Source organism: Eucalyptus grandis, chromosome 6 (genome assembly GCF_016545825.1).
Source record: "Eucalyptus grandis isolate ANBG69807.140 chromosome 6, ASM1654582v1, whole genome shotgun sequence".
Classification (NCBI taxonomy): domain Eukaryota; kingdom Viridiplantae; phylum Streptophyta; class Magnoliopsida; order Myrtales; family Myrtaceae; genus Eucalyptus; species Eucalyptus grandis.
Window position 1 is genome coordinate 51,053,519 of NC_052617.1, and position 24,705 is coordinate 51,078,223.

Here is a 24,705-nt window from a genome sequence, read left to right on the forward strand (position 1 = left end):
GCATAAAAAAAGAGTACTATGCCAATTAAGATGGCCAATGGACCCCTGTCCTGGTTGGGTACCCTGAACTGCGATTATCCTGCGCAGGAGCTGCAAAATAGAATTCTCCAAGTCATATATACATACATACTGACAAGTTCATGCAGAAGCAGCTCACATTAATCAACGGTGTTTCATTTTTCTTGATGCCTCAAGACCTCAAAATTACGAGACCCGTTTCAATTCGAGTGCTTTTTTATTCCACAATATCTCCTTTGCACAGATAAGAATGAAGAGGAAGCGAAAAGAACAGCAACAGATCAACATTGTGAACCAAGAGAGCGGACCTCAAACTTTGCGCAGGTTTTCGCTCTATATTTATGGCGATTACATAACATTATCACCTAATTATTGCAGTTAATCTATTTCAAGCATGCATATGGTGGAATCCGTATATATAAATCATATAGAGTCCGACAGGATCAAAATGAGGACGCGACTTGTTTATGTTTACCTCCTTGGTGGTGTCCCAAGTGCGGACGGAACATCTCGTACTTCTGTTTGATACGAACCACTGCCATGCTACCTCTGCAATGAGCATATCCATGAGAAGTCATTCACCTCTGCCATCCATATTCACGCTGCCAAGATACAGAACAGTAAGTGAGCATATGCTGATGCTGGCTGCTGCAGGGAGTAGTCACTTGGCAAAGCGCGTTCCTTTCCTAATTCCTACCGCCTTGACTTTCCTATTGGAATTACCGCCCCAAATGGCCAGTTTAGTCAATTTTGTTACTATGTTTGAGGCCGGGCCAGAATTTCGAGCTTCACATGGTGAAAACTGTTAGTAGCGAAAGACATTTATTCTTCAATGAAATGATGTTGGGGTCAACGGGTCAAGCTCAAAAAAATTGCTCAAAGCATGTCAAAAAAGTGAATTTTATAAGGGAAAAAAATGATCTCAAACGCCGTAGGAAATCGTATATGACGAAATACACCTTTCGATCAGATCTCTAGGACTGATGAAATAGAAGAATATCCAAACCTTTAACTGGAAATCTTGTTTTGTAACACTAGTGAAAAAGTATATGTACTATATTCGCTATCCAAAGAACAAGGATTGACTCTTGTTGTCATAGAAGAGCATTTCTTATCCAAGTGATAACCTGGTATCAAACTTTCTAAGATGAAATCTAGTTAAAATTGTGGCTAGATTGATTCTGATCATAGTAATTTTATCAGCTCGCAATCTTAACTTCACATTATAAGCATAGAACTCAGTCCGATCTATAAGAAAGACGATAGTAAACTGTCACGTAAACTGTCATACTATCAAATGCACTTCCATAGCGACTGATGGTATAACACACATCTCTGTAATGCTAAAAGAAGACAAAAGAACCCTATGATCACAGAAGCACACGATTTTCGATATGCTCGTACTTTTATCTGCGCAATCAAGTCCTCCAAGAGCACTCAGATGGCCTTCATTTTTCAAGTAAATTCGGCCTTCTATTACCCATTTTTTCTATAGCAAACATGAAGTCGGTCTATGTATTTTTTTTTTTTAAAATAAAGAATGTGAATAACCATCATTCCATTCAATTGATATTTCTATAGTCAGCAATTCAGTTATAAACATCAATATAATACCCCCAATAACGTAGATATTAATCACGAATTACGAATAAGACTTTCCTTTCTTTGTCTTTCGATCTTCACGTATATTGCAATTAGCGATTGCTGCTTTAATTATTTTAAAACTTAAGGTGAACATGCATGCATGGCGTGTATTATTTCTAAGAGGAACAAATTGAAAATTGCTTGGGAGGAAAAAGAAAAAGAAAATATAGTGGAAGAAGAAACTAAAGGAAATGTTACCAATCCATTATTATCGGAACTTCTCTGAAGAGGAGGTAGATCGGGCAAATCTACCGATGGACAACAAAACAAGGTTAATCGCCGCAGCTTCTTTAATTCTGATAGACCAGAGAACCTTTTTAGGGAATTGCAGGCAAAGATATGTATATACTCTAGCGATTCCAATTTCTCCACGCCTTGAATCTCCTTTAGCCTCCTGCATTGAGACACTGTCAATTCTTTGAGCCCCTTTAATATCGGAAAACCCGATAGCCTCTCAAGCAATTCACTGTAGCTCACTTCCAAACTACGGAGTTTCTCCAACTGCTGTCCAAGCACATAGTCTAATTTCACCTCCGGTGACCTGAGATTGACTAGAGTTAATGCACTAAGATTGGACGGACACGCTATCAATGATTGGTGGTCAATCCAAGTCACTGAAAGACTTCGAAGCCGAGAAAGAGTAGCCAAATCGATAAGAAAAGACGTGACGTCTTCCATGTCAAGCGACAAATATTCCAGTTTTGATAATTCCTTGATCCACTCCGTATTTGGAGCCCCATAACCAGATTTTGACAGTTGAGGAGTGCCATTACTTATAGTAAGTTTGACTAAATTAGTTAGGTATGAGAGGTTAATGGGCGTCCACAATAAATTAGATGGGAAACCCAAATCTTCCAAACTCACGGGAAGATCCGAAATTTGTTCAAGTTCATAACACCCATCTAACATGAGTCGTTGGAGATGGGAAAGCCGACTCATAGATATCGGCAGTCTCCTCATCTTCTTGTTCCCTAGACATAGGATCTCTAAAAAGGATAGAGCCCCAATTTCATTTGGAATTCCCCCTTCCAGATTTCTACACATCGAGGCATTCAATTTCTTAAGATTCTCCAACATACCTATGGTCTTCGGTAGCTCTCTTATTGCACTCCCTTGTAGAGATAAACTCTCCAATTTTTTGAGATTACCAATCTCGGTAGGTAATTCTACAATACGCGAATTCACCAAATCTAGCTCAATTAAGGACTCCAGCCCTCCTATTGAGTCAGGTAGGCTTTCTATCCAAGTCCCACGAAGACTCAACTTTGTCAACTTTTTAAGATCTCCGATACAATGTGGCAATTCTGTGATTTTCATTCCACACAAGTTCAATTCAACCAATAATTTCAATTTTCCAATGGAGTCTGGAACTTTTCTAAACACACACTGACTCAAAGACAAATACTTCAAATGCATCATCTCTCCAATGGAATGATGAATTTCTTCAACATTCAAACCTTCTATGTCTAGCGTTGATAGGGAACTTAGACCACCAAATGTGGAAGGTAAGAAGTTGCATTTTTCGCTTTTCGACAAACCTTTGATTTCCAAGTGCTTTAGGTGCTTCAGTTTAGAGAGAGAGCCATCAATCATTGGCATGGTTGGACAATTTCGAAGAACCAATCTTTTCAAATTCTCGCATTTCGAGAGGTCAGGAATCCTTTCAAATTTCATGCTAGGAATGATGTGTATAACTTTCAAGTTATTGCTCACCTAAAAATAACAAACCAATGATCAGACAAGTCAAGAAAGGTAAATGAATAAGTTTGGTTAGAGCGACAAATGCCAAATAAAGTAAACCGCTTGCTGTAATGTTGTACCGTGCATTGCTCCCATCCCACCCAATCTCCGGAGCCAATTGTTGAAAGCTCGAGCACGGCTAGTTTCTCAAGACATAAGTTCTTTGCTTCTAATTTCGAGGGGCAACTGCTCCAAGAGAACCATGTTAATTTGGAGAGAAGATTTTTAAAGTCCCCTGTCAAGTTCCCACCATCTAGTTCCATGAATCTTAAGTTGGGTAGCTTTGAAAATTCTTCACTCGTGAAATTCTGTACTTCGGAGAGTATTGTTAGTCTGAGGGCTACGATTTTCTCTGATGCCTGGGGATAGGAAAAGCATAAGTGAACATTGAAGTAGATGACAACCATGGTATTGTAAGTCTGAGGAGCTTGATTATGTTCAATAATGAAACATACATTATTGTTCGTACACATCTAAATCCAGACAATTGTGAAAAAGAGAGAGAGGATATAATCCCCTTTTGATCTGACTTATTCATACAATGGAGAAAAATTCTTTATATTGTATAAAGCATAATAATACTTATAATCCATCAAATTTGAGAGAATTTCTGCCGCAAGATTATAATAGAATAATGTCAGTATTATGTGCAGAACCCTTTCATAGAAAATACTGCCTACATATTTAATTATTACGAAAATAAAAAACGTTTTTCTTCAATTAAGAAAAAAAATTAGCAGACCAATTTCTAACTTTCTTAAGGCAATTGCGGCTCTCTGGGTCGAAACTTGCATGGTCTAGAGCGTGTGGTAGCCTGGGTTACCTAAAGGCGCCTCATTACTAGGTTTGCTGTGAGTTTTATCACGAGACGTGGACTTTTAGGAGTACTTCTGGATTCTACGGAACGAAGAATCAATGTTTAGAAAGATTTCTTCAATAACAGTAGAGAAAGAGTCAACCAAGTCTCCCATATATAGTTGGGAATGTTAGAGATGGACCATCAATTACCAAATCCACATTTTATAGGAAGGGTCTACGGGACAATACAAAGACAATTGCACGCCACAATTAATCACTAAATCAAGTACCAAATATTTTTGACCAAAAAAAAAAAATTCACAAATTTCAACTGAGTGGTGCTGATGATGTCTCATTGAACAGTAATGTTGCTAATGATTGCCAACTTAGCATAAAAGGAACAAAATCAGCCTTGAAGAACTTTGATGGCCTAGGAAGTTGCAATCTGGAACCGTTTTCATATACTTTGCTGAACAGTTTTCGTATTCAAACGTATTCCTTGAAGGGTTTGCTGCTAGTTACTTTCACGTTGTGAGTATAATCTATAAAACACTTTTTAGATATAAAATGTGATGATATTACCGTCAACGAAATCTTATAGAAACCTTTTCATTTTTCTTTGCCAAAAGGAAATTTGAACAAAAAAATTTACTTGCAAAAATTCAATTACACAACCGTGGTAAATGCACGTTGATTTTTTCCCAATGAAAATAGAAAAGGTGACTATAGCTTACCTCTTTCCGCTGAACCACATTCAAGGCATTGTCAGGCATCCACAACCTGCTACGCTTTCCGGGATCTTTGTCTTCAAGTCGAATGATTTCTCTTCCAAAATCTCTAAGTTGGTCATGCATCCATAGCGTATCATCTTCATCTATCTTTATCAAAGACATACGAGAAAGGAAAAGTAGACCACTCTTTGGGAAATAGCCAGAAGCTTTCCACATATAGTATGGGAGGAGTCTTTTATGTCCAATGAAGTAACATGCGATGTCAAGAAAGATCTCTTTTTGAGCATCTTCTAACATGTCATAACTAATCTTTAGTCTAACGAAGACTTCCTGCTTGGGCACTGAATCTAATTTCTTCAATGTCTCTTTCCAAATCGCTCTACTTTTGCCAAAAAGTGAGGAACCAACAATCTCCAAAGCTAACGGAAGTCCACTTGTTTTGTTGGTAATTTTGCGTGAGATATCTTCATAGTGAGGTGGTGGGAAATTCATCCCTAAAGCATGTTGGCTAAAAAGCTCAAGAGCATAAGAAGAATCCATTTCTTTCATTTCATAGATTTCAAATTCTTTAGAATGTGCTTGGAAACTACTCTCCTCCTCATTCTCTTTGATTGGCAAAAACTCCTTCTCTTTTATTGGCAAAAAGTTGATGTCCCTTGTTGTAATGATGATTTTGCTCTTTGGACCGAAGCAATTACTGTTTCCCGCTAGTGTAGAGAGCTGGTTCTTCTCATCCACGTCATCAAGAACAAGCAGGACGTTCTTCTGCCAACACCTTTTTTTAATTATCTCAATCCCTGCATCAATGGAATGGATCTCTGGAGATTGACCTTGGAAAATTTCTGACAACAACTGCTTTTGCAAGTCAATAATTCTACCACGCTGTGCAGATTCGCGAACATCCGAGAGGAAGCTATAGCCATCAAATTGATCGGAGATTCGATTAAAGATGGCACTTGCGAGTGTTGTTTTACCGATACCGCCCATTCCATGGATGACTAGGTAACGGATATCATGAGAACCTTCGTTTAACAAGCCCATAATAGCTTCCACTTGATCATGAATTCCGACTAAATAATCAGGTAAATTTCTCCTTCTTTTCATTAGCTTGGTCATAACCTTGTTTACGATAGCGTTGATGATTTCACCGTGGCTGCCATATAGACTAAGAATTTTAGGATGAAATAGATGCTAATAAACTCTCCAGTTGAGGAATATTGTAAACTCAAAACTAGTCAGATTTCTGAATGGACGAGGTTTCGCCAAAAAGAAGATCACTTTCTTAAGTAAAATGAAATCTTGATTTATGGAAGACAACACTATATTTGGATGAGTGGTTTGGGAAAGGAATACAATAATTACAAGGAGAAAAGAAATAAAAATAAGGGGAGAAAATTCTATTCCTTATAATCATCTCACTTTTGTAGAGATCTGGAAAAAAAAAAATTAACTATGAAAGGATCCGAAGGGATTAGTTCGAAAATTTTCTTTTCATCCTTGCTTTTCTCCCCATTAGAAAAAGTAACTAAGGGTGCGTTTGTTTGCGTTTGTTTAAAAAAAATTGTTCCGAGAACATAAATAGAAAAAAGTGTTTATGTTCCCGAACAATTTCGAACAAAACGCGTTTGGTAAACTTGTTTCGGGAACAAAAAAATAAATAGAAACACGTTTGGTAAATTTGTATAATTTTTTTATTTTTCTTATTTTTTATTTTTTCTTTTTCTTCTTTTGGGGTCGCCGGCCTCGGCCATGGCCGGCGACCGGCCGACGAGGGGCCGGCGGCTCGCCTAGGCACGGCGAGGCTCGCCGGCCCCGGCGAGGCCGAGCCTCGCCGTAGCCGGGCGAGGGTTGGCCTCGCCTTGGCCGGGCGAGCTCGGCGAGGCTCGGCCTCGCCGGATCCGGGCGAGATCGAGCTCGCCCGGCCCGACGCCGACATCTCGCCGGCCGGGCGAGCTCGAGCTCGCCCGGCCCAAGGCGAGGCCGACTGCCCGGCCTACGGCGAGGCTCGGCCTCGCCGGGGGCCGGGCGAGCCTCGCCGTGCCCGGGCGAGGCCGCCGCCCTCGTCGGCGGCCGCCGCCATGGCCGAGGCAAAGCGACCGACGAAAGAAAAAGAAAGAAAATAAGAAGAAAAAGAAGAAAAATTTCAAAAGTGTTTCTGATTTGTGTTTGAAACAAGAAACACAAATTTCATGCTTTTCTTGTTTTCTTTTTGTTCTAAACAAAAGAACAAAAACAGAAAAAGTGTTTAAAAAAAAAAAGAAATACAAACAAACGCAGCCTAACTTATCTCTTTGATTTCTCATTCCTTCTCTTTCAATCTTTTCAATCTTTTCAATCCTACATCATGTAAAAGAGTGAAAAAATTTTCTGGAAAAAGAGGCAGCCTAGCATTTTTTTTTTTTTGGAGGAGTAAGCAGTACAATATTACACAAAGGAAAGCATCATAGTACGTCTTATCATCTTAATCCAAAATGTACTTCTCCCCTGAATTTATATAATTATGCTTTTAATTGCCCGGAAAACAGAAAAGCAAGCGGATTTCAAACCCACACAACACTCTTACCCTCTGTTCTTCAAGCCCAATCCCCTGATTTTTGCGACCTCGATCAGAGCCTCCTTCCACTGCGGAACCTCGTGGCCGAACTGCTCCTCGTGCTCCCCCAGAGCATCGAGGTACAATTTAGTTTCGAGCTTCACATCCTCGGGATCCACATCAAAGAAAATAGGTAGGATCATTTTATCTTTCGCTTTGCTCTGGCAATCCACCACGTGGGTGAGCTCACGAAGACACCACCTACTGGATGCGTAGTTCTTAGAGAAGATGGGCACGTATATTTTGGAGGATTTGATGGCATGCAAAAGCTTGTCTCCAATCTTTTCGCCCTGTCGGATCTCTTCGTTGTCTCTGAAAACATGAATCCCAGCTTTAACTAGGATGTGATAGAGGGAATCGGTGAAGGTGAGGCGGGTGTCGGGGCCTCTGAAATTCAAGAACACCTCGAATTCAGCCCCCGAGGACGAATCACCGTCATCGACAGAGGCAGACATCGTCGATGGGCCAGGTGAGTCCCACTTTCACTTCATCCTCCTTTAGGAGCTCAAAATCTTGACCGGATGTGATCTGAGCGAGATGTAGTAGTCTTCTTTCTGAATCTGATCTGGGAGTCCTCGAGAGGAAATAGCGAATCGCCAGAGGCAGGAGAATGGCAATGCGCTTTCGCCTGTAATTTCGCGGATATGTCCGCTTTTGTGTCGGCACAGAAAGGGAAAAAGAAGAGCGACGACTTGGACGAGTCAAGCCAATGAAAGTCTTCCGGAGTGGCGGGGCCCAACTTTATCAGCTCGAGCGGTGTGTTCGCTGTCGAGGTGTACGTGGAGAGGATTGGACGACGCAGCTCTGATCCGGGGTTTATCTGTGTCGATCAGTAATTTGAAAGGAAAATAACATAAATAGTATCTGAACATTAGTTTGAACATTAGCTCTGAAATATTAGCAAGTGTTCTATGTAATCCCAAAATTATATGAAAATATTTAATGTTATATTTTAATTAATTAAACTAAATGGAACATGTTGATGGGGCTTTTAATTCGTTAAGTTTGAATGATGGATAATGAAAAAGTTAACATATGAATTCTCCAATTAAGATATTCATCTTAAATAAAGGTATAACAATCAAACTCAGTCATCAAATAATGATAAACATGTTAACAACTCATCCTTTTTCCTTTTTAAAGTAGATAGATAAAAATTGTAGCTCATCATTTTTAAAAATCCAACTTAGTGTTCTACATCATCAACTAATGTTTGCTTTGTCTCGAGCAAATAAAAGGATTATATTGAATATTTAAATATAATTCAGGGATCGTATTGAAAATATTAAAAATTCAAGGACGATGGGATCTATTGTATCATTCTCCCGAGTTTAAAATGAGGAAAGGATCATTAAAACTGTTATAAGTTTCTAAAGCTCATTTCATTGCCAAAACTTTTCAAGTGATCACTCTAATACTGTTTTGGTTAAAAAAAAGAAATTATTTACATGCCATCGCCGATTTGGGATGTTAGAAATTCAACATGGCAATTAACATTCTTTAGATCGGTGTGCGTCGTTAGCACTTAAATGCCCAAAACAAGGTCGCGATATGAGTTTACCCCAAATCCAAATCCTAATTCGGACAAATTTAGCTACTTCCCCTCCTCTTCAAACCCTATTTCCGACGAAGGCAATTGGGGCCAAAATTAAGAGCAGGAGCCTCGTATCAACAACGCCCGAAAGGTTGTCGATTGAAAACATGAGTAAAGCGAGGTTTTCATCACCGCACCATGCTGCTTAGCTCAATGCAATGCTCAACTACTATTGTCCTGAACGAAGAGTTGTTTGAATTCTCGGCATAAGCTCCAACAGACCAAACAACCACCGCACTGGACCGAGAAAATAATTAAAAGAATTTTAACCAATTGTAATTGTACCGATCAAGTCCTAAATCATATTTTTTTTTTTTTTTTTTTTGTCAATCAAGTTCTAAATCTTTTGTATTTGCACATATTCAGTCCATTTGTCCAATTTTGACCGGTGATGTTGATGTAGATAATTTTTAATAATTTTTTAATATTTTAAAATTTTAATTTTTTTTCTTTCTCCTTTTTTTCCCTTCCCTTTTTTGTGGCCGGCGATGTTGATCTCATAGGCCATTGTTGAGGCCCCTTGCCCAGCCATGGCGAGGGCAAGGCTTGCCGTTGTTGGGTGAGGTCAAGCCTCACAAAGCGAAAAGAAAAAAAGAAAAAAAGAAAAAAGAAATAAAAAAATTAAAATATTACTAAACATTATCCACGTTTGTGCTAATTGTGCCGTGTCGACATTTGCTGACCAAAATTAGTTGGATAGACTAAATTGACACAAATACAAAAAATTTTGGACTCAAATGATAAAATAAAAGATTTGTGATTAATTTGAAATATTGTAATAGGTTGAGGACTTTTTTAGTAATTCTTCCCATTGGAGATAATGGCAGGACCATTGGAAATACTTCCTACATTTTATCATAAGAGGCTTTATCTCAAGTGACTGGCTTAAAAGGCTAAAACCATTTCAGAAAATTGCCTATTTTAGTTCGCTACAAAGTCATGAATGGACATGTAGGCCATTGGAAATACTTCCTATGTTGAAGACTGTGTTTTGAATGATGCAACTAAATATATGAAGACTGTGTTTTGAAGGTCAAAGATCTGGAAGTGGAACTTGAAACCAAGAGATATAATTGCAAAGAAAACATGCAGCAAGCAACTTTAATTGAGAAAGAAAGGTTTACTCAAATGCAATGGGACATGGAGGAGCTTCGTAGCAAATGTTTGGAGGTGGAAATGAAATGAACTTGAAGGCCGAGCAGGTTCCTATTACCATCTATTTTCTGTGACTTCTATTTTATTGCCTGTACCAATAGGAATTTTCAATTGTTGTAAAATTCTCAGGAAGAAAAGGCTCGTGTTGAATCAGCAAAACTATTGGTGATTTAAGAGAGAGACTTGTTGCTTAATGAGTTGGATGTTGCTAGAGAACACCTCAGTAAACTACACAAACGTAATGAGGAGTTGGAAGCAAAATCAAAAGCTGATGTGAAGCTTCTTGTTAAAGAGGTTAAATCTCTTCGTAGTTCTCAGTCAGAATTAAAGCAGGAACTTGGCCGCCTCATGAAAGAGAAAATAGAAGTAGAGGTAATCCGCCTTTTTACGTAATACTTTTTTTTTCTCTCCATAAATTGAGAATATCTTTACGTGCATGAACAAGTGTTGCACCATCACAAGCAGTTCCTGTTCTATATATTACATCCATGATCCATTATTTGAAGTCTGAAAAACTGGCAATTTAGTTTAAGTCTACTGCAGTAATCACCTTTCTCTTGAGTTTTGGAGTCTCAAGGCTGCTCCCTGAGCCTTAACTTACTGTTGAATTTGTCTTGTTCAGCGAACTCTACAGAAAGAAAAACAGAGGGCGGAGTCTGCAAGTGCTGCTAATTCAAAGCTGCTGCATGAATGTGAAATTCTAAGAAATCGGCTTCAAGAATGTAGCGTTAATTTCCTTAGTGAAGAAGAAGATAAGTTGATTGTGGATACCTCTTCACCGTCTGATGCAATAGATCTACTGATGACCTCTGACAATCGAATTGGCCTTCTTCTTGCAGAGGTATCGTTTGAATATCAGAATTTTAACTTCCTATCTGCTTATATTCTATTCAATATTAATTTTTGATATCTTTACAAATTGGCCTCAGCTCCCCCATATATACCTCTTCTTCTCGTTGTTGATTCAAATATGCCATCCCTTATATCACCTCTTGTAATTCATCTTTCTTTAATTCAATAAAACCTGAACCTTATATAATGATTGGAGCGCTGTTTAACTTATGTTGTGAATTGGATAGGCGTTCTCTAATTCATGAAGTCAAGGATGTCAAGTTCTTGAAGTTTTCCTGCATTATGTGGTCTTGACTGCATAAGTTACCTGGCAATTATCATGCTGACCTGTGTGCATTATCAGGCCCAACTCCTTGCTCAAGATGTAGAAAATGCTGTTGTAAAAATGGATGAGACTCGGAATGCTAATGATGGCAATGGGAGGACCAGTGATGATGAATTGAGGAAGATGCTGACGGACATGTTCATTGACAATGCAACATTGAGGAAGCAAGCGAATTCAGTAATCCGTTGTGCTTTAAATATGTATGTCCAAGCCGAAGAAACGGATGAAGAAGATGAAGAAGATGAAGAAGTCCCTTTGCGAAAAACAGTTTTAAGCAAATTTTTAGAGAGATGATGGGAATTATGGTGACTATTGATGGTGGGTCTTTTATCCTATTAGAATTAGCAGCAGCTGCTTGTACATTTGTGCTGGCAATAAATGAGATTGCCTCTGCTGCAGGATGGTTCCCTTTCTCGCGTAAGGTGATCATAATTTGCACTGTATCTCTTCCCTTTCGAAATTTATTCTTTGATTGACATTTCCTCCAGAATTAGAACGGTTGCTCATATCAAATAGCAACGCTCCACAATTCAAGAATTGGTAGTTTTGGATGTACATACTTCTAAGATGGTATATGATACATAGGAAATGAACTTTTGTTAATTGATTTTAACTTTATAATTTCCTTTTGGTAGAGTAATCCTTCAGTTGCATAATTATTTTCTTTTGCTGGAATAAAGAACCTTCGATTGTCATCGACATCTACCCCGGTTCTTTTTAGGTCTTTGAATTCTGCTGTTTGGGTTGCGAGGCTGCAGATTCAAAAGGGCAATTGAAAACAAGAGCTAAAAAGAAATGATCTTTTGTAAGAATTCTCTTCCGTCATTGCGTTCAAGTCTATATCGAGTCTTTGATCTCTATATGCTCAATATTTTTCCTTATCGTCCTTTTTGTGACTTTTGTCCTGAGTTGAAATTTTTTGATTACATCTCTCTTGGATCATCCCAAAGCTTATACACGACTTGAGGAATAGGAGTCTTCAGAAGATGCTTGAATTGCCAATTCCAATGCAAGCTTCTGATTGAAGATGCACATCTGCGAAAATATTGCCTATGATGACATTTTAATGAGAAATGGAGAATACGATCGTGTCACTCTCTCTTATACTTCTTAAATAATATCGACTTGTTCATACCTGTTAAATCATATTAATGGTCCCGGAGCATTGACGGCATTAGTCTGCCATCATTCATGATGCATTTTGTGGATCACTTTAGCGATAACTATATATCACTGATTTATAATTACGAAAGTCTATCCTCACACATCCACTCTTACATCAGTTAGCAATCAAACCACGCATCATTCAAGACAAGAATCAATTTTTTTTTTTTTTGGCTAGAAATTCAATAGAAGAATTTATAATAAACACGAGTGTAATCATGGCTTCAAAATAACGTCTTCGCTGGTCCTCACAAAGAGCATAATAAATGAGTACCACGCCAATTAAGATGGCCAATGGACCTCTGTCCTGGATGGGTACCCTGAAATGCGATTACCCTACGCATGACCTGCGAAAATAGAATTCTCCAAGTCATACATATAATATATACACAAGTTCATGCAGAAGCAGCATACATTAAGTCACCAGTCGGCAAAGAAAAGAATAAGCGAAAAGAACAGTAACAGATCAACATTGTGAACCAAGAGAGCGGACCTCAAATTTTGCGCAGGGTTTCGCTCTATTTATGGCGACTTTGTAACGTTATCACGTAATTATTGCAGTGAATCTCTTTCAAGCATGCACATGGTGGAATCCATATATAAATCATATAGAGTCCGACAGGATTGAAACAGGGACGCAACTTGTTTATGTTTACCTCCTTGGTGGTGTCCAAGTGCGGACGCAACATCTCGTACTCCTGTTTGATGCAAGCCGCTACAGTGCTATCTGCGCAATGAGTGTATCCATGGGAAGTCATTCAACTTCACGGTGTCAAGATACAGAACAGTAAGTTAGCATATGCCGATGCTCGCTGCTGCCGGAATTAGTCACTTGGCAAAGGGCGTTCCTTTCCTAATCCCTACTGCCTTAACTTTGCTAATGGAATTACTGCCGAGATGGCCAGTTTAGTCATTTTTGTTTTTATATGTCAGGCCGGGCCAAAATTTTGAGCTTCACATGGGGAAAATGTTGGTAGAGAAGGACATTTATTCTTCAACAAAATGGTGTTGGGGTCAACCGGTCAAGTTCAAAAAAATTGCTCAAATAAAGTGATTTTTATGAAGGAAAAAAATGATCTCAAACTGGAAATCTTTGTTTTGTAACACTACCGAGTATTAATGCTATTATTGCTATCCAAAGATCAAGAATTGACTCTTTTATTTTCATAGACGAGCGTTTCTTATCCAAGTGATAACCTTGTGTTGAATTTCTAAGATTAAATTTTAGTTAAAATTTTGGGTAGATTGATTCTGATCATAGTAGCTTCATCAGCTTATAATCTTAACTTCACATTATAAGTCTGAGACCCGATTCAGTCCATGGGAAAAGTGATAATAAAAATGTTGCATAGGCTGTCATATTATCAAGTATTTTTCCATAACGATTGACGGTACAACACAAAATCTCTGTAATGCTAAAAGAAAAGAAAAGAAGCCTATGATCATAGAAACACACGATTTTCAATATGCTTATACTTTTATCTATGCAATCAAGTCCTCCAAGAGCTCTTCACTTTTTAAGTACATTCGACTTTCTGTAAAAATGTCATTACCATTAAGTAATTGTAACAATTTTGTCTTTAGCAAACATGAAGTCGGTCTATGTTTTTATTTTTAAAGAGTATGAATAATCATTATTCCATCAACTAGTACTTCTATAGTCATCAATTCAGTTATGAACCACAATATAATTCCCACAATAATGTAAATATTAATCACAAATCATGAATATGACCTTCCTTTTTCCTTCCTTTCGATCTTCACGTATATTACAGTTAGCGATTGCTGCAACTTAAGGTGAATATGCATTTATGGTATAAACTATTTCTAACGGGAACACATCGGAAATTGCTTGGGAGGAAAAAGAAAAATAATAAAAAATAGTGGAAGAAGGATCTAAAGGAAACTTTGCCAACCGAAGTCAATGTGAGACGGTAGATCGGGCAAATTTAGCGATGGACAATATACCGAGGTTAACGACCGCAGCTTCTTTAATTCTGACAGACCAGGCAACCTTTTTAGGGATCTGCAACTATGAAGATGTATTCTCTTTAGCGATTCCAATTTCTCCACACCTTGAATCTCCAAAAGCCTCGGGCAAGATTCCACTGTCAAGCCTTCGAGCCCCTTTAAACTCGATAAACCCGACAGCCGCTCAAGCAATTCACTTCCGCCCACATGCAACCAATGGAGTCTCTCCAACTGCTGTCCAAACACATCGTCTAATTTGACCTCCGGCGACCTGAGATCGTAGAGCCTCAATACACTAAGACCGGACGGAAGCGCTATCCACGATCTGTGGTCGATCCAAGTCATTTCAAGACAACGAAGCCGAGAAAGAGTAGTCAAATCGTTTAGAGAAAATGTGACATCTTTCACACGAAACGACAAATATTCCAGTTTTGATAACCCCTTGATCCACTCTATATTTGGAGCCCCATCACCAAATTCTGATAGTTGAGGAGTGCCTCTGCTTATATGAAGGTCTTCTATACAAAGTGAGTCTAAGTTAGTTAGGTGTGAGAGGTTAGTGGCGGTCCACAATAAATGAGATGGGAAGTCCAAATATTTCAAACTCATGGGGAGCTCCGAAATTTGTTCAAGTTTATGACACTGATTTAAATAGAGTTCTTGGAGATGGGAAAGCCGATTCATAGATGTTGGCAATCTCCTAATCCAGCTATAGCTAAGATTTAGCATCCTCAAAAAGGATAGAGCCCCAATTTCTTTTGGAATTTCCCCCTCTAGATTGTTGCAATTTGAGGCATTCAATTCTTTAAGATTCTCCAACATCCCTATGGTATATGGTAGCTCTTTTATTTTACTCCCATGTAGATTTAAGCACTCCAATTTTTTGAGATTACCAAAACAAGTTGGTAATTCTGTGATATCCAAATCTGTCAAATCTAGCTCAATCAAGGACTCTAGCCCTCCTATTGAGTTCGGTAGCTTTTCTATCGAAGTCCCATGAAGACTCAACTTTGTCAACTTTTTAAGATCTCCGATACAATGGGGCAACTCTGTGATTTCCGTCATAGACAAGTTCAATTCAACCAATGATTTCAATTTTTCAATTGAGTCTGGAACTTTTCTAAGGAAACAATTATGGAAAGACAAATACTTCAAATGCATCATCTCTCCAATGGAATGATGAATTTCTTCAACATTCATATTTTCTATAAATAACATTGACAGGGATCTTAGACCACCTAATGTGAAAGGTACCACAAAGAGTTTGCATTCATCGCTTCCCCAAATATATTTACCTTTGATTTCCAAGTGCTTTAGGTGCTCTAGTTTAAAGAGAGAGCCATCAACCACTGGTATGGTTGAACAATCTCGACAAATGAATCTTTTCAAATTCTCACATTTTGAGAAGTCAGGAGTTCGATGTAAGTTTTTGCCATCATTGATGTGTATAACTTTCAAGTTATTGCTCACCTGAAAAAACAAACCAATGATCAAATAAGTCAAGAAATGCAAATGGGGAAGTTTGGTTAGGGCGAGAAATGCCAAATAAAGTAAACTGTTTGGTGTAATTTTGTACCATGCATTGCTCCCATTCGGCCCAATCTCCTAAGTCACCTTTTGAAAGCTCGAGCACGACTAGTTTCTCAAGACATAAGTTCTTCACTTCCAATTTTGAAGGGAAATGACTCCAAGAGAACCATGTTAACTTGGAAAGAAGATTCTTAAAGTCCCCTACCAAGTTCCCACCCTCTAGTTCCAAGAATCTTAAGTTGGGCAACTTTGAAAATTCTTCACTCGTGAAATTCCGCCCTTTGGAGTCTCCCGTCAGTGTAAGGGCTACAATTTTATTTGATGCCTGGTGATACGAAAAGCATAAGTGAACATTGAAGCGGATGACAACCATGATGATGTAAGTCTGTGGAGCTTGATTATGTTCAATAATGGAACATACATTATTGTTTCATACACATCTAAATCAAGAAAATTTAAACAAAAAAGGAGATAATCCCCCGTTAAACTGACTTGTTCATACAATTGAGAAAAATTCTTTATACTGTATAAAGCATAATAATACTTTTAATCCATCAAATTTGAGAGAATTTCTGCCGCAAGATTATAATAGAATAATGTTAGTATTACTGTGTAGAACCCTTTCATAGAAAAAACTGCCTACATATTTAATTATTACGAAAATAAAAAACCTGCAATGGTTTTTCAATTAAGAAAAATATTGTCAGACCAATTTCTAACTTTCTTAAGGCAATTGCGACTCTCTGGATCGAAAACTGCTTGGTCTAGAGCGTGTGGCAGCTCGGGTTACCTGAAAGCACCTCGTTATTAGGTTTGCTGTGAGTTTTATCACGAGACGTTGACAGGAAATAAAAAAGTCATGCTAATTTTAGGAGTCATTCTGGGTTCTACAAAACGAGGGATCGATGTTTAGAAAGATTTCTTCCATAATAGTAGAGAAAGAGTCAACCAAGTCTCCCATATATAGTTCAAAATGTTAGAGATGGACCATCAATTACCAAATCCACATTTTGTAGGAAGGCTCTACCGGACAATACGAAGACAATTGCACGCCACAATTAATCACTAAATCAATTACCAAATATTTTCGACCATAAAAAAAATAATACCAAATTTCAACTGAGTGGCGCTGATGATGTCTCATTAAATAGTAATGATTGCCAACTTAGCATAAAAGGAACAAAGTCGGCCTCGAAGAACTTTGATGGCCTAGGAAGTTGAAATCTGGATCTGTTTTCATATAATTTGCCGAACAGTTTTCGTATTCAAATTTATTCCTTGAAGTGTTTGCTGCTAGTTACTTTCACGTCGTGAGTATAATCTATAAAACACTTTTTAGATATAATATGCGATGATATTACCGTCAACGAAGTCTTATAGAAACCTTTTCATTTTTCTTTGCTAGAAGAAAACTTGAATAAAAAAATTTAATTGCAAGAATTCAATTACACAACCGTGGTAAATGCATGTTGATTTTTTCCCAATGAAAATAGCAAAGGTGACTATAACTTACCAGTTTCTGCTGAACCACATTCAAGGCAATGTCAGGCATCCACAACCTGCTACGCTTTCCGGGATCATTGTCTTCAAGTCGAATAATTTCTCTTCCAAGATCTCTAAGTTGGTCATGCATCCATAGCGTATCATCTTCCTCTATCTTTACTAAAGACATACGAGTAAGGACAAGTAGATCAGTCTTTGGGAAATAGCCGAAAGCTTTCCACATATAGAACGGGTGGAGTCTGTCTTTTCCAATGAAGTAACATGCAATGTCAAGAAAGATCTCTCTCTGAGCATCATCTAACATGTCATAACTAATCTTTAATTTAACGAAGACTTCCTGCTTGGGCATCGAATGTAATTTCTTCAATGTGTCTTTCCAAATTGTTTTGTTTTTACCGAAAAGTGAGGAACCAATAACTTCAAGAGCTAATGGAAGTCCACCTGTTTTGTAGGTAATTTTGCGTGAGATATCTACATAGTGAGGTGGTGGGAAATCCATCCCTAAGGCATGTTGACTAAAAAGCTCAAGAGCATCAAAAGAATCCATTTCTTTCATGTCGTAGATTTCAAATTCTTTAGCATGTGCTTGGAAACTACCCTCCTCCTCCTCCTCCTCCTCCTCTTTGATTGGCAAAAAGTTGATGTCCCTCGTTGTAATGATGATTTTGCTCCCTGGACCGAACCGGTCGCTCTTTCCTGCTAGTTTAGAGAGTTGGTCCCATTTATCCACATCATCAATAACAATTAGGACTTTCTTATGACAAAACCTTTCTCTAATTGTGTTAATCCCTACATCAACGGAATTGTGGATCTCTAGAGATCGGACTTGGAGAATTTCTACCAACAACTGCTTTTGCAAGTCAATAATTCTACCATGCTGTGCAGATTCGCGAACATCCAAGAGGAAGCTATAGCCTTCAAATTGATTGGAGATTCGATTAAAGACGGCACTTGCAAGTGTTGTTTTACCGATACCGCCCATTCCATGGATGACCAGGTAACGGAAATCACAAGAACCTTTGTTTAACAAGTCCACGATAGCTTCCACTTGATCATGAATCCCAACTAAATGATTAGGCAGATTTCTCCTTCTTTTCATTAGCTTGGTCACAACCTTGTCCATGATAGCGTTGATGATTTCACCATGACTGTCATATTGATATAAGAATTTTAGCGTGAAACAGATGATGAATAAACTCTCCAGTTGAGGAATATTATGGACACAAAACTAGTCAGATTTCTAAATACCAAAAAGAAGATCACTTTCTTAAGTAAAATAAATTCTTGACTTATGGAGGACAATACTATGTTTGAATAAGTGGTTTGGAAATTTGGGAAAGGAAGACAATAATTACAAGGAGAAAAGAAATTAAAAAAAAAGGATTAGCTAATAGACAATGCTTGGTAGTAGTAAGTAAAAGAGAATAAAAAATGGGAGAAAATTCTATTCCTTATTATCATCTTACTTTTGTAGAGATTTAAAAAAAAAAGAATTAACTATGGAAGGATCCAAAGGGATTAGTTAGGAAATTTTTTTTCTCCTCTTTGCTCTTCTCCCCATTAGTAAAAATTACTAGGTTATCTCTTTGATTTCCCATTCCTTCTCTTTCAATCTTTTCAATCCTACATCGACTGAAAGAGTGAAAAAATTTTCTGGAAAAAAAGAGGCAGCCTAGCATTTTTTTTTTCGGAGGAGTAAGCAGTATAATATTACACAAAGGAAAGCATCATGAGTACGTGTTATCATCTTAATCGAAAATGTACATCTCCACTGAATTTATATAATGATGCTATTAACCCGGAAAACTGAAAAGAAAGCGGATTTTAAACCCACTCTTACCCTCTGTTCTTCAAGTCCAATCCTCTGATTTTTGCGACCTCGGTCAGAGCCTCCTTCCACTGCAGAACATCGCAGCCGAACTTCCCTTCGTGCTTCTCCAGAGAATCGAGGTACAATCGAGTTCTGAGCTTCACATCATCGGGATCGACATCATAGAAAATAGGTAGGATCATTTTATCTTTCGCTTTGCCCCAACACTCCACCATATGCGCGAGCTCGCGAAGACACCACGCACTGGATGCGTAGTTCCTAGAGAAGATAGGCACGTATATTTTAGAGGATTTGATGGCATGCAAAAGCTCATCTCTGATCTTTTCGCCCTGTCGGATCTTTTCATTGTCTCTGAAAACGCGAATCCCAGCTTTAACTAGAGTGTGATAGAGAGAATCAGTGAAGTTGAGGCGGGTGTCCGGGCCTCTGAAATTCAAAAACACCTCGAATTCAGCCCCTGAGGATGAATCGCCGTCATTGACAGAAGCAGACGTCGTCGATGGGCCGGGTGAGTCCCACTTTCTCTTCATCCTCCTTCAGGAGCTCAAAATCTTCACCGGATGTGATCACGGCGAGATGTGGAGTCCTTTCTGGATCTGATATGGGATTCCTCGAAAGGAAGTAACGAATCGCCGAAGGCAGGAGAACAGCAATGCGCTTTCACTGTATTTTCTCGGAGTTGTCTATTTTTTTGCCTCAGCACGGAAAGGAAAAAGAAGAGCGACGACTTGGATAAAAATTCCCGAATTTATTTATTTTATCTTATTTTATTTCTTTCTTTTCCCTTTTTTTTTTTTTACAGGCCGGCCGTTGGTCATTGGTTGAGAGTCGGCGACCTCCAATGGCCAATGAGCAAGAGCCGGCAGGTGAGGGTAGCAGCCCTTGCTGGATCTAGCAAGGGTTGCTGGCTCTTTGTGGTTGGCCATGTGTAATAAAAGGAGAAAAAAGAAAGAAAAGAAAAAGAAAAAATTATTAAAAAATTTGGAAAAGTTTAGAATTTTTTTATAAATTGTTCACATCAGCGCCGCCACACCACGTAGGACGGCCGACGTTGATTTCACTGGAAGGGCTATATTGGCAATTCATTAAAAAGTTTAGGAGCAATTTGATGAATCGTTTAAAGGTTTAAAACTATATTGGCATAAGCGAAATGTTTATAACTAAATTGACAAGTCATCGAAAGACTTACGATTAAATTAGTAAAATTGAAAATTTAGGAATGAATTGTTTATCATATAATAAATTTAAGATTTCTTAGATAATTTTCCTAAATATATAATGATTGTTGATGGTCGCTAGTATGCCTCGGGTTCAAATATCACGTGGCCAGCTCACAAAGAGGAGCAGGCACGAAAAAGTAGGGACCGCGCCCATCTTAGATGGGAGTCGGGTTTTGAAAATCCAATCTAGTCTCTATTCTATTGTGTTTCGACGTGTTTTTACGTACGTGTTTTTACGTAAAATATTAAAGATTTAAGATTCCATAATGGTATGTCCCCCTCTTTTGCTAGCATAAGTTAGCAATCCATCAGATTCCCGCAGGATAGCCTCATTTATCCTCCATGTGCTCCCATTTTTATATGTTCATACTTTCCAGTGCATTCGTAAAGGCGTCTTCTATGGATGCTGTACAATATTTTTCTTTCTTTTGTGGTGATTTGCTGCTAATATAGATCTTTTTTTTTTGGGATAATCCCCACTAATGTAGATAAGTTGATTTTATTGCGGAAAATGCCAAGGACAACATTACTAACGCAATAAAGATACAAGGATAAAGGTGTCTGCTTGTCTCTTTCTTTTTGTCTTCCTTTCCGAGACAGATGAAAATATGACTCGATTGGAGGAATTTTCATCCAATCATATGTTTGATTGATACACAAGACATTAACATCATCCACCTGCAAATAAATTAAACACAAACGTGGGTGACGTCCATGTTTGTAAACTCATCACATTCATCAATCATACGATTGGTTTCCTCTAATCAAGGATAGAAGAAATCATGACCCATTATATGATACTTCGTCAAATTCTTTTTTTTTTTTGGGCGAAATAAACGACTACTATTAAGTTACTTGGCTAAGTTCGGGGTAAATACATCAAAAGCATCAGCGCATAATAGATCAAATTTTACAGATATTATCCCACTCATGAACCACAATGTAATTTCCACTATAATGCGAATACTAATTCATGAGTCATGAATTCTTTCTTCTTTCCTTTTCCCTTTCTTTGGAAAATCCCGAACATTACAAAGAGATTGGTGCTGCAATCATTTTTCGAACCTAAGGTGCATGAGCATGATGTAAACCTGAAAAAACAGAAAATTTCTCGGAGGAAAAAAAGAAAGCAAATTTACCAACAGTAAGAAAATGAGATAATTCTCCCTTTCTAGAGTTGGCGGTTGATATCTTCCACATTATGACTGTAAGTATTCTTCCAATCTTTGCTATGGCCATTAAGGACATGGAACCTCCCGCAAATTTGCGGTGTTGAGATGACACGCATCTAGTAGATGTAAATCATGTTAATTTTGCAGTGGTATAGTAGTGTGAGATTCAAAAGCAGCAGCTTCTGTAATGTTTGATAGACTCGGTAACTTTTCTAAAGAACTACATTTGTGAATGAACAAATGCTCCAACAATTCCAACTGCTCCTAACCTCAAGTCTTAATTAGTCGCTGGCAACTCTGCACACTCAAATGATGGAGCCCCTTTAATCTCGATAGACATGATAACCTCGCAGGCATTTGGCAAATGCGCATTTCCAAATAATGCAGATTCTCTAGCTTCTGTCCAAGCGCATCATCGAACTCGACCATTCTTAGCCAGCATTCTTAGAGGGACGATTCAATCAAATTCGTCAAGTTGGGAAAGAGTGGTCATTCTATTGGAAGCTTGAGATCTCCCGAGGTCACCACAGGACAAGGGTGTTGGAAGATATGCTCGAGAATCCAGAAGATATATTCGAGAATCCATTTTGATCATAATTGTGTGCTAAATCAATTAGGGATTAGAATATTTCATTGCCATTTATTGTGTACATCTTGTACTGTAATTACAGACCATTGTGCGTTGGGGAGAATTGAAGAAATACAAAAAGACTTTTTCCCCTAAACTACCTTCCTTCAGATGCGATCTATTCTGTTTTTCCGCTTCTTCTTGCTTCCTTTCAAAGGGTATTTTGATTCCCAAAGCTAACAATGCATCGACGCTCCACTCTCCATGCACCAGATTAATGAATCCCTCTCCGATTTCGACTATTTGTCCTAATAATAATAATGATGATGGGTGCACGGGACAAATTTGGCATCGGGGAGTACATATTATATACTTGAGGTAGGAAGGCACAGCTTACAAGACAGTTTCTTGAATCAATCGAGAAAATGAGCGATGGAACGAGAGAACTTGTTTGTGCTATAAAACTAGATGGACGATCACCTTGATGGGGCCTAAAGGACCCAGAACATCCGGAATTGGAAATTAATTTTATCAAAGGGATCGCATTCTTCCTGCATAGGCTCTTTTACAGGTCTAAAAGGCCCAAAATCCTTTGTATCTTTTACCAAAGTGGATGGATTGCTCTAGTTCGCACTTCGAAAATTCAGGATTCCTTTTTAAGCTTGGTCAAGTGGTGATTTGTATAGCTTTCAAATTTTGCTCCCGGAAAAAAAACAAACCAAGCATCAGCTAAAATAAGATAATGTAAATGCACAAGTTTTGTTAGTGAGACAAATGCCCACAAAAGTTAAACTGTGCGGCATGATGTTGTATCGGGCATGGTCCCCATCCCACCTAATTGTCAGTGATTCTACTACTTGAAAACTCGAGCGTAGCTGATTTCTCGAGACATAAATCTGTCATGTATAATTTCAAAGGGCAATGATTCCAAGAGAGTTACGTTAACTTGGAGAGAAGATTCTTAAAGTCCCCTACCAAATTCTGGTCCTCTAATTTCAAGAATCTTAAATTGGGTAGTTTTGAAAATTCCTTACTTGTGAAATTGTGCACTCTGGAGAGTCCCTTAATCTAAGTATCCTGACTTTGTCTGTCACCTGGTGATGAGAAAAGCATAAGTGAATATTTGAAGTGGATGACAAAGACGGTGTTATGCGAGTTTAAGGCACTTTATCATTCAGTAATGAAACACATATCATAAAAAGGCATAAGGAAGGAAAAATTACTCAAGTAAATCTGACTCATTCATACATTTGAAAAGAATTCTTTATACCATATAAAGCATGTCTAGTCCATCATTTTTAGAGAATTCCGTCCGAAGACTATAAGTAAGAATATTACTATCACAATAAAATCGTTCGATAAAACATATTCACTACATATTTCCTTTTTTTTTTTAAAATAGAAAACTACAACGGTTTTGCAATTTAGAAACAAATTATCAGACCAATTTCTAAAAGTTGGGTCTAAATCGACTTAAGGTGAAATTTGACAATTAGGCGATTGAGAAAACCAACAAAAAGCTTGTTCTTTGGTTCTAGTCGCGGGTCTTTTTAGGTCTTTGAATTCCGCTGTTTGGGCAGTGAGATTGCACATTCAAAAGGGCAATTGAAAGCAAGAGTTAACAAGAAATTATGGTTTATAAGAATCCTCTTCCGTCATTGCACTCGAGTCTATATCGAGTGTTTAAGCTCTATATGCTCAATCTTCCTCCTGATCGTCCTTTTTGTGACTCTTTTGCCGAGAGTTTCGATCTCTTGATTACATCTCTCACTGGATCATCTCAAAGCTTGTATTTGACTCGAGCAATACAAGTCTTTTGAAGATGCTGGAATTGCCAATTCTAATGCAAGCTTATGAATGAAGATGTACATAAAAGTGCGAAAATATTACTTTTGTTGACATTTTAATGAAAAATAGAGAATACGATCGTGTTGCTCTCTCTTATACTTCTTGAATCACATCGACTTGTTTATACCTATTAAATCATAACAATGGCCCATGTGCATTGATGGCATTAGTTTGCCGTCATACCTGATTCATTTAGTGGATCGCTTTAGTGATAACTGCTTATTGGTAATTTATAATTATGAAAGTCTATTCTCATGCATCTGCTCTTGTATCAGTGTTGACACCCAAAGTCGTCTGTACCATCACGTGCCGATCACGAGGATAGCAACATCTTGACAAATCACGTGCTTGTCGTGAGAACCAGGAAAAAAGTCAAGATGCATAGGGATGTTTGACCGAATCTCAATGAGCCTGTGGATGGAAACATGTAGTTCGACGATAAAGGAAG

The 24,705-nt window shown here is 38.1% G+C and overlaps 3 protein-coding genes across 3 annotated transcripts; 1 reads left to right on the forward strand and 2 right to left on the reverse strand.

Moving 5' to 3' along the window:
• Positions 1–2,922: 2,922 nt before the first annotated feature.
• Positions 2,923–8,250, reverse strand: LOC104450579 (TMV resistance protein N-like). The gene is made up of 3 exons (XM_039315372.1): positions 7,495–8,250; positions 4,935–6,084; positions 2,923–3,761 (listed from the first exon to the last, which is right to left on the reverse strand). Exons 1-3 carry the CDS (start codon positions 7,977–7,979, stop codon positions 3,372–3,374), a joined length of 2,025 nt encoding a protein of 674 aa, XP_039171306.1. The 5' UTR covers positions 7,980–8,250; the 3' UTR covers positions 2,923–3,371.
• Positions 8,251–10,278: 2,028 nt separating this feature from the next.
• Positions 10,279–11,877, forward strand: LOC104452217 (PX domain-containing protein EREX). The gene is made up of 4 exons (XM_039314664.1): positions 10,279–10,320; positions 10,451–10,645; positions 10,896–11,114; positions 11,469–11,877. The coding sequence occupies exons 1-4, from the start codon at positions 10,279–10,281 to the stop codon at positions 11,742–11,744; spliced, it is 732 nt and encodes a 243-aa protein (XP_039170598.1). The 3' UTR covers positions 11,745–11,877.
• Positions 11,878–14,510: 2,633 nt separating this feature from the next.
• LOC104452219 (TMV resistance protein N-like) lies at positions 14,511–19,979 on the reverse strand. Its single transcript, XM_039314665.1, has 5 exons — positions 19,459–19,979; positions 17,629–18,766; positions 16,162–16,440; positions 15,881–16,055; positions 14,511–15,103 (listed from the first exon to the last, which is right to left on the reverse strand). The coding sequence occupies exons 1-5, from the start codon at positions 19,977–19,979 to the stop codon at positions 14,511–14,513; spliced, it is 2,706 nt and encodes a 901-aa protein (XP_039170599.1).
• Positions 19,980–24,705: the final 4,726 nt, after the last annotated feature.